This window comes from Chanos chanos, chromosome 7 (assembly GCF_902362185.1).
Source record: "Chanos chanos chromosome 7, fChaCha1.1, whole genome shotgun sequence".
Taxonomy (NCBI): Eukaryota; Metazoa; Chordata; class Actinopteri; order Gonorynchiformes; family Chanidae; genus Chanos; species Chanos chanos.
In genome coordinates, this window is record NC_044501.1 from 27999857 (window position 1) to 28010489 (window position 10633).

The 10633-nt window shown below is 38.9% G+C and overlaps 1 protein-coding gene across 3 annotated transcripts; it reads left to right on the forward strand.

Annotated features, from left to right (window-relative positions):
- The first annotated feature begins 3334 nt into the window (after window positions 1-3334).
- On the forward strand, window positions 3335-9427 carry ponzr1 (plac8 onzin related protein 1). 3 transcript variants are annotated; one of them, XM_030780213.1, is made up of 4 exons: window positions 3335-3750; window positions 5747-5851; window positions 7516-7667; window positions 8765-9427. In XM_030780213.1, exons 2-4 carry the CDS (start codon window positions 5752-5754, stop codon window positions 8891-8893), a joined length of 381 nt encoding a protein of 126 aa, XP_030636073.1. In that variant the 5' UTR covers window positions 3335-3750; window positions 5747-5751; the 3' UTR covers window positions 8894-9427. The 3 variants fall into 3 exon arrangements, with proteins under 3 accessions (XP_030636073.1, XP_030636074.1, XP_030636075.1); XM_030780214.1 differs by lacking the exon at window positions 3335-3750 and adding an exon at window positions 4512-4583; XM_030780215.1 differs by lacking the exon at window positions 3335-3750 and adding an exon at window positions 5567-5644.
- The last annotated feature ends 1206 nt before the right edge of the window (window positions 9428-10633 follow it).

Here is a 10633-nt window from a genome sequence, read left to right on the forward strand (position 1 = left end):
CCAACAGCCACTTTTAATGTTTGCAATGCGAGCATTTCGCGAGGTGGTAGTGACACGGAGCTGCGTTCAATAGACTACTACCACTTTAGTACGGCACCTAAAAAATAAACAGTCAGCGGAGTACAGTGAGTTCACTAAGGTAACACGGGCAAAGGCCGCTTCGAAGCTACACACATTGGAGGATATACTTTTAAAAGGAGAGAGAAATTTCCCCGAGACAGCGACAAGGCCAAAAAGATTACCGAGAGAGTAATTGAATTAATCGCTTTGGATGACCAGCCCATGTGGTAGCGAATACAGAGGTGCGTTCGAATTCGGCAAATTGAGGCGAAGGGGTTTTCTTTTAACTTTTAAATCTGAACGTTTTTTAGGTCAGCATACTCCGACAACATTAATCCTCAAGGCTACTAATAGCAACCAAGGTATCATTTCAAAATTGAAACACCTAACGCTTTAGCTGTAGGCCTTTGTGATGTATCCGAGTTAGGCTAAACTAACGACCACAGAGAGCAATACAGTCGCTTAGGACGCTAAGAATTGATAACGATAGCATACAAAAAAGAGGCTTTCAGAAAAGTATCAACGTAACTGACAGTTAGACAGCTTAACCACTTGAATTATTGTAAGATTAAATAAAATCGAATACCTACATATATTTCCTGGTATAACTCCCACAGAACGCCTTACCCTCTTGACACTACATTTCAGACACTGCTCTACCGGAGCTTTACAAGATGGTTTACTTTGTTATTCTGTAAAATGAAAAAAATAATTTAAAACAATTAAGGAACAGCTTGGCCGCAGGCAATTTTTTTCTTAATGCATTTGCTATTCAGTTGTCAAGCATATAGGCCTACACTGAATTGGTTTGAATAACTTTTTATCTACTTGAAATGTGCACTGTGCAACTGTGTTCCCTAGGTATCGGCAGATGCTCAATATTAAAAGACTCGGATCGGGATCAGGGGCAAAAAAAACTTGATCGGGACATCCCTACTAACAACCATTTACATGTATACTAGACATGAAAATATGCCCTCTGTTTACCTGAAATGGTGTCTTGCCGCACTGAGAACGGTCTCGCAATTTATATGGATGTAAAACTTACGCATGAGAATTTCTATGTATGTAATTGTAGAATGGTCTCCTAAATAGGCCCAATTATTCCGTTTGGATACGGCTGAATTTGAGCATTAATTGGTGCAAACATTTTATATACATTATTGCCTAACTAGCGTAGGACGAGATTTTCATTTATGCATGTGAGCATTCAACGGTAATCTTGAATGAGTGTTCAGTCTAAGTTTAAAATGAGTCCTATATCGCCCCCCATGGCCCAACACGGACTCACCGCTTACATGCAGATCAAATATGCCTACACCTTAACATAAACGTTAGCTTAAATTACAAAGTGTTTTCGAATGTTAACGTATCTTGAGAATAAAATTAGCGTTACACTCGCAGCAGTTACTGCATTGTGCATCCACGTTTAGGTATCAGTTAGTGTGTTTTGCTATTAAGTTTGCGTTACGTTCAATGGATGGTGCTTAAGGACAGATATCGACTGGAGAGAGAATTTCACCGCTTTGTTGCTCAAATGGATCAAATGTAGGCTACCGTTCATACTCAGAGTGTTTTGAACGCACTGTTTATATTCAACTCTCAAAACAATCACTTTAATAAATGGGGAAGTTCCTCACAAGCAAGGGGCTTCCAAGGTCAATGAAGTAATTGACATCCGATCAAGTTACGACTACTACTAAAACTACAACTACTACTACTACTTAAGTAATACATTGGCAAATTTATACCCTGTCAACAAAATGAGCGACTTTTACTGTCTACTTGACTACATCTATAAAGAAATTACATACTTTTTTGCTCAATTACCTTTCTACCGATAACTGTCGTCATTTGTTTCATTCTGCACTGTCAGTCATAGACTAGCTCATGAGCCTAGCCACAGTAGCCTACTTGTCCTGGAGTGCAAGTCATCATTGCAAGTATGACTGCATCGGTAGGTCAGTGTCAAAACGATGTCAGAGACTTCGAAATGGCGCGGTAGATGGTAGCAGAGAGCGAGTTATCTACCGATGTTACCAGGAGAGGTAAGAGAGGTGGTCTCATGGAAAAGAAACCTTTACTTCTCTCGGTGCACGAAACGATTCGTACAGGATGTAGCGCCCCTGTGAGAGAATGGACAGGGGAGAGAGAGACTACCTTGTCAATCATATTTTAATATTGAATACTAAAATATGCAAATTCATGAATATTGAATATTGATGTCATGAAAATTCGGCAAAGGAAATGTCTGCGCATTTCCATCAGATGTGTTACGCGGATTAAAAATGTACACTCTCCTCATCGCAGGAGGAGTTGTGAACAGCTGTGGGTTTAATATTTGTCTAGGGCAACTTTAACGGAAATACGTGATAAAATCGCAACAAACCCCCTGCTGATGCGACTAAACCTGTTTCCATCAACGAGTATCATTTTACCCTATATGCTACTCAGCTCTTTCCAGCGAGTAAATTTCTTTTTGGATTTAAGGTCTGATGCGAAGTTTAAGCGTTAACTTGCATTAAATAGTTGGATGGAAATCTAGCTAGAGTTGTGACAGCATTGTGCGTTTCTTGTGACAATACATGCGTGTTTCCCTACTTCTGGTTAAAGGGTGGTTGATGAATAAAAATGCGGCAGTATTTTGTGGTTTACTACATATTCCGTTTCAATGCAAACAAAACAAAGCAAAACAAAAAAAATACGGAAGATTGGACTGGTTTGTTTATTTGAGTACACTACAGATGCGTTGGCTGAGCTGTCACTCAGCTTAGCGGTAGGTTATAAAGAATGTGTGGGCTAATGATGGACCGTGAGTGAAAGTCGTGCCCGCTCACTTTTGCCTTGGTTCGTGTGAGAATAAATTTCACGCCAATGCTACAAGGCCCCAGAACATAACGTTATGAAGGGCTAAAAATACGGGAGATTCACGGGAAAATATTAAAACGGGAGGGCTGTGGGAGAGAAGGCTACAATACAGAAGAAAACGGCCTTTCCCCCCAGGGAAACAGAGAAAACCCAGCTCCCCCAAAACGAGGCCTCCGGACCCGAGTAACTGTTTACCTCTGTCCTGGCGTCAGTGCTTTGTTGTGTGTACTGCCTTTTTCCTGGTACTGTTGAAGCCCACTCAAATACTGACGTTGAATAAAAAAAGGACAATTTCCCCATCTAGTGCTCGTTTTTAGAACGGCCCTTTTTAGACGAGTGACATGCTTGAGTAGATTTTTTAAGAACACATCTATTCGTTTTATATCCACAGTCTCTCTTGTGACATAATCCTGAAACAGATAGTGCATGGATTGGACGGATTTTAAATGGAAGTAACAAATCTAGCCGACCTACATTTCAGACCGTCGTACCGCCACACGTTTCCTCAATAAAGGAGCAGCGTTCAAGGACGCTAATTGATCACAAAAGAGTTCTCCGCCTATTGTAGGGTTTTTACTTGTAGTTGCATTAAGAAACAACCCGTTTAATTTCAGTACCATTTTTTTCAGAACTAATTTCAGAACAATTTTTGAACCATATAAATTTGAACACGCCCATTTTAGGCTACAAACCCTTTTGGAGTGCGACCACCTTTGGAGACTTGGCTGCTTCTTCCATCCAGTGGATATATTTTTGAAGACATTTTGTTGGGTGCCAAATAGTTCTTTTCTTTTTCCAACCAACGATAAAGGCAGATAAAACGTGAGTTATCAAATGTTTTTTCCCCATATTTAGAGTACATATAGGCCTATTATTAATTTGTCCTGTCTTTTTTGCTCTTGCAGTCATAACCGATATGATTGTTCTTGATCTTCGCTACAGTCGAGATATTTAGGTTACTGAGTCACCGTCTGCACTCTCAAAGTTAGGAATTTTAAGTTAGAAATCATTCATCTTTCACGTTCTCTGCTCATGACCAGAAAAAATTATGTCGCGAAAACACATGCATTTGTACTGATGAAAAACAGAACAGCTCTCGCGAAAATGCATTCTTCTTGTTCAGATGTGCAATTAGCAGATGTGTAAGCTGACAACACAATGCTTAACGTAACTGTTTTTCTTTTTCTTTCCTTTTCTTTTCTTTTTCTTTATTTGGTTACTTCCTCGTGGTTTTTTTTGCTTCAGTTACGTGTTATGTGATTATGCATACCATATGACAGAGCGGGAAGAGATAATGATGAGATCAAATTCTTGATTCTGAAATTGCTTAATAGAAAATATGAAGGCTATGTATTCCCAAGGGACGCAACGATATCAAATTATGGAGCCACATCCTTCCAAATAAGCAAAGAAGTTAGTTACATATGTATATTCTGTTTGTTACGCAGTTATTATTAGGCTGGCACCTTCTCAAATCTCTTTGGAACTGCAAAGTACAAAATTTAGCTTTTTCCCCTTCTCTCGCCTCGTTCACTCTCACTTTCGTTTCTTGCGAAAAAAATCCAGCTTTTCGTTGTAGAACGCCCCCACCACGGACTCTCACTTAGTACTTGATGTTCTGTACTGGATATACCAGGGGTATTAGTATATTACTGGTAATGTAACCCTTTTTTCTTACCACTGTAATTTTATAAACAGAAGTGTGGCGCTTGTTGGTGTATGTGTGTTTTCATAATAATTTTATGTCCATATGTGTTTTTATTATAACAAAAAGAAATGGTTACTGCAAGTTTGGTAGTTTTATTAAAAAAAACTGCAACTGCAAAAAACTGTTGCGTTAATGTGTAATAATATATTTTTTACTCTCCAGTGTTGCAATATGTCATTCAGGAGCAAATAAAGGCAACAAAATTCGAGAATAATATATTGCTTATTTAAACAGTTTAGGGTTTTTAACTGCAGTAAAGTTGGCTTGAATTTGGTCATTTGTTTTTTATTCGCCAGTACTTCTTATGCATAAAACACGTGTAAGAATAAAGCCGTCGAATCAGTCATTTTCGTCTAATAAAATATTCGAATATCAAACTACAACCGGACAAAACAGGGCGCTGTCGTTTACATTTTGGGGGGGACCGTCTCAAAAGTTCGATTTCAAACTGTTTTGTATAAGCAAATGGGACGCCGACAAACAAGCATGTTGTTTCAAGCCGTTCAGTAAGCTAATGTCGCAACCTTTGCTTTCACCCGATTCTTCTTAGTAATGGTACTTGGAAAGCTAACACAAAGTTTCAGGTATACAGGGCTAAATCGTGTGCTGTCACAAGGAGGATCTTTATAGTAATTTTTGAATATTTAGTGACGTCATGGTTTTAAGTAATCAAACAGATAGATAGATAGATAGATAGATAGATAGATAGATAGATAGATAGATAGATAGATAGATAGATAGATAGATAGATAAATGAATTTTGGGGAAAGCAAGAGTTGTGACATTAGCCTGTTTGGCGCCTTAAACAAATACTTCGTCAGCTTCTAATTTGCTTGCACAAAACTGTTTGAAATTGCACTTTTGAGACGCTCCCTAAATTATATACCATCTGAGCAGTTTTTATGCTGTTGTACTTGGTCTGTTAAAGATTTATATTGCACATAAGATGACGAGTGTTTTCAAAAGATAGAAATAATTGTTAGCAGCTGTAGAGTAGCTGCAGAAATAGTAAGGCTTTTCTCTTACACGTTTTCTGCCTAAGATCTGCCTGAAATCCAAACAGTTTGACTACATTAAGCTTAATTAATAAAAGATTTGCTCTTTCTTTAGGAAACATGGCGGTAACACAGCAGGTTACGAGTGTGACAACGACCACGTACGGTTCGGGAACATGGACAACAGGTTTATGTGACTGCTGCTCCGACATGGGCACGTGTAAGTCATGTTTCCTAAGGCTATTATATCCAAAATCAAATCTCAACTCGGTGTTTCTGGTGGCTCGTGATATTCAATAAATTGTCCACCGTCTGCCTCTCATATTGTACTCTCAAAACGATTTTTGGGAGTCCATAAGTACCAGTGAAGCTGTGCATTTTTGAGGGATTCTTTTACACTGATACAATTGTTCTTACTATGCTAATGTATTATAAGCTCTATAGACTGTTAACGTCAAAATAGGTTCGTTAAAATGTGTAGTGTAATAATGAATGGTGCTGTGTGACAGTAGTTGTTTAAAATTTTAGTAAGTCTATAATTCGTTCATTCATTCTGGAATTCTGCTCCCGCAGAGCACTGCTCATTTTCTATTCACGGCTTTAATGCGCACACACACACACACACACACACACACAAAACCTTATTACAATCATCTACTAAATCAACTTTGGCTTGCAGAGCTAGAAGAACTTTATCAGCATTGGCAATCAAAAACCAAGGTCTGGTTTTCACTGGAAAACCCCAAATACTACTGACAGGCTACCCAAAAGCTGTGTCACCCCAGTGTGCTTGCTTTGTCATAGAGAGATGATGTGTGGTAAAGAAATGAAACAGAGTGCTGGCAATAGAAGAGTGTCCTTGGAAGCTTCTGCTGAAATAAGCATTGGAAATCATTGAAAGTCCATGATTGTTGGCAGTGATATGGAATGAGAAATGATTAAAACAAACAAACAAACGGACAAAAAAACAAAGCAAAATTCGAACATATGTACACAGGCTGTGTTATATCATTCGACCAAAGTAGTTAAACTTATTCTTGGTCTGGTAGATTAAACGTCAAAATAATTTCATATTGTGTTTACGGACAACATTGTACACCGTGTGCTTTTTTCTTCACTCTGTCGTAATGGATTCTTTGATGCTTTAGTTACAGAAATTGACTCTGGAAGAAAAAAACGTTCAGGGAAAAACAGGAAGAGGGTGCGGTTCAGATTCCCATTTCCACAGAAGCCTTTTAACAGATCTACTTATCTCCCAAAGATTCATGGACATTTGCCTCGTTGAGGAAGCAAAGTGAAATGAGTGTGTTACACATGTGTGTACTGTGTGAAATAAATAATGAACAGAATGAGTAGAGTGAGAGGTAAGATCAAGAAAGATGTTCAGGAGAGGAGAGGAAGTCTTGACTTGACTAGTTGCTTTCACATCACGTTAGGTTTTTCTACAAACAGACAATTTCTCCTCATGTTTTGACAAGCCTTTCTGGGATTCAGAAAGTAAAGGTCAGACAATCATGTCAAATAGTTTGACAGATGAGATCGGTATGAGTCATAAAGAAACAGAGAATTTTGGAATTGAATTGCTCACACCAGCTAGAGATACTTTAAAGGTAAGAGAGTGGAGCTTAAACCGAACCCAGACCATGAAACAGAAATGGGTAATTGATCTGCACATAAACTTGAAAACTCTTTTTAGCTTCTTGTTCCCTGGCCTTAGAGGAACAAAGAACCTTCCTGTTTGGCCTCCCATTGTATCCCCCACATAATAATACTAAGCGCTTTGATGTGATATGAATTATACCTTCTCAGAATGTATTTTCTGGTGAAGTCTTAATAATAATGATTTACCCAATACATTTTGTGTGTGTGTGTGTGTGATTGTAGGTTGCTGTGCATTCTGGTGTTTCCCTTGCATGCAGTGCCAAACGGCATCCCAACACGGCTGGTGTTTTTGCATGCCGCTGTTGGATGGTCTCTCCTGCTTGGCGGTCTCTTGTTGCCTCCGAAAATCCATCCGAGAACGCCACAGCATCCATGTAAGTGAGCTACTCTCTACCCCACTGAGTAGTGCAATGGGGAGTAAGGTTTGATTCTTGTGTGTTTGTTTGTTTGTTTTGTCTGTTTGTCATAATTGGCTTTGCTACAGATCCTCAAAAAAATTGACTTCACTACATATATATTTTATTAAGCTGTTCCTGCCTTGCAAAAGAATGTTTTTTGTTTGTTTTATCTGCGGTGGGTTGTTTGTGAGCGATTACATGTTAGCATCTCGTGGCTTGCAGAGTCTGACGTGTTTTTGACATCTCTGATCAAAGGTTATATATGCTAAGAGCTAGCCACACGCTGCTTCAAGTTCCCTTTTTATGTGCATTTTACTAAAATAAAGTTAACCAACAAAAATAAAAGGAAAAATTTTTTTTTTAATAATATGCATGAGTGGTCTCCTTCATGAAACGGTAAGTTTTTACAGAAAGATTGCACCATAGATTACACATAGGTTGTGCACATAGATTGCGTACAACCACAGTTTCTCAGATCCGCATTGAAACAACCAGATGGACGAGAAATTCAGTATCCCCCAACCCCTTTGTCATTTCCTTAGTTAAGTGGACTTTAACCCATTCAGGCCAGATGCAACATTTGCGTGAACCCATTAACTTGAGTGTTGTAATTGTATGGTGCACCAACACACCAAGAAAACCTACTTGGCAATAAACTGAATTCTTATTCTGACTCAGCCCCGAGGGGTGAGTTCTGAGGTGTGACCACAAACTCAAGATGCACCCACACACAAATTGACAATCACTCAAAATGTTCAGATGCTGCTGCATTCTAGTTCATTTAAAGCATTAAAATAGCATTTCTATCTAACTTCTTAACCCTCATTTCCTATATCTCCTTCTCTCTAAGCTCTACTTTTTGTTTGTTTCTTTTTTTCTTTGTGGATCATTCCGTGCATGTCTGCAAAAATATGTTAAAAACAACCACACACAGAAAGCTCTCTCCTGATCTCCCTCACTATCTCTATCTTTCTCTCTCTCCCTCCCTCTCTATCTATCTATCTATCTTTTCCAGCAAATAATTAACAACCACACCCTGCCTCTCTCTCTCTCTCTCTCTCTCTCTCTCTCAGGGATCGTGCTGTGATGACTGCCTGGCAGTCTACTGTTGTTATATGTGTGCCTGGTGCCAGATGTCCAGGGAGATTAAGATGCGTGCTCACTCAGGCACCACTGTGGTCACCCAACAGTTTGTCGCTTAGCTCCATCTCTCATGGGTTCAGCGCTCCTCTGTCCTTTTTGATGTTTGGCCCGAGTAACTTTGTCATCATTTTTTTTTTTTGCAGATTGAACCCAATATAATCCACAATAGCTGTTTATGTACCAACCATATCCATTCACTGTTCCATATATCCATTCACTGTTATAACATTTATATGATTTCAGGTATATCTCGTGAAGTAAAATAGTAAACCTCCTAATAGAAGAGCTCCGTGGCTTCATTCTCAAAGCAAAACAAAGCCATAGGGCTCTTTTATTAGGAGGCTTACTACATGTTCTGAGCTCAGTAACTCTGTGTTTTCACTGAACCCGCTTTCTAGAATACTCCCAGGTGAAATGCATTGATGAATACATTAGAAATGTCAAGTGATCTCTTTTCTGCTCCTTATGTAATGAAAACAAAGCTTTATTATTTTCACCATCTGTGTTCTGAATGTACTTTTAATCCTTTTAAATCAATTCTTAATCAATATATTATTTTTTGTTACTTGCTGACATTATGCACTCAAGCAGTTTAAAATAAAAATAATCACTTTGTTCCCAAGTGCTGGATGTTGTCTTTCTTTTTATGTCATAACTGTCAAAATGTGATGTCCTTTTACTCAGACAGATCAATTTTACCTTTGAGATGTTGTTTCAGACCAAAGGGATTGTTAGATACACTCTCGTGTATCCATTTCTCAAACTCTAATTCTTTTTCCATAGAAATTTATGTGAGTCTTTTTAAATCTCTCTGTTAATATTAACCCAGCATTTCTTGGGGGGGGGGGGGGGGGGGGGTTGTTATGATAGAATTTTAGTTGAGGGCAACACAGGGACGCACATTAGTCTAAACATAGGTTAGTCCAAACACACAAGTTTAGAATAACCTGCTTTAGAGTTTGGTGCTGATTCATAGCTGGTTTATAACTGATTTCCTTCCTGAGTTTCTCTTTTTCAAAAAGTCCAAGTAATTATTAACCCCTATTTTTCAAAATGAGGGAAGTTTAGTCAGGGGGTGTGGCACACCTGTCAACACTGGGCTTTGAAAATGAGGGAGGCTTTCCGCCGTCCCACCCCTGGCCTTCCCACCAGCCTTACCCCTTACATTTAGACAAGGGTACACATAGTGAACCCTGAAATCACCACTAGGCAAACACTTGATTCAAAATATCAACAAGGATTGGATTAACTAGTTCCTACATTAACTGAGTGACTACAGTTAGGTGATCAGTCAGATACCTGGTTGAAGGTGAAATGCTGTGAACATCCCCTGCATTACATGAATGAAAACACCAAAGGGCATACAAATTCAGCACTTAGAAGTTTATTACCAATGGGTGGGAGAAAGAGGGTGAGTGAGAGAATGGGCAGGATAGGGAGAGACCACCCTGTTACTCCTCTTGGTGAGGAGTGACAAGGGACCTACTTTGCATTCCTCAGCACCTCCTGTGAGGGAGTGTATTGGTGAGCCTGACCAGTGTAGTCGATTTGACATGACAGTAAAGAACAAACAGTACTGTTCTCCAATGCCATTCTATTTTCTGTACCATACCTTTAGCACCATACTAAATACTCTTTCAGAGCTGGCATTGCTATGTTTTTATCTGTATAACGCTCAATGGGTATGACTGACATCTATATTAGCCAATTAACAAGTTTGGTTTTGTCTTCCAGTGATGTAAACCTTCTAAACCTTTGCATATTTTAAGTGCATTCATGAAAATTTGGCGAAGGAAATA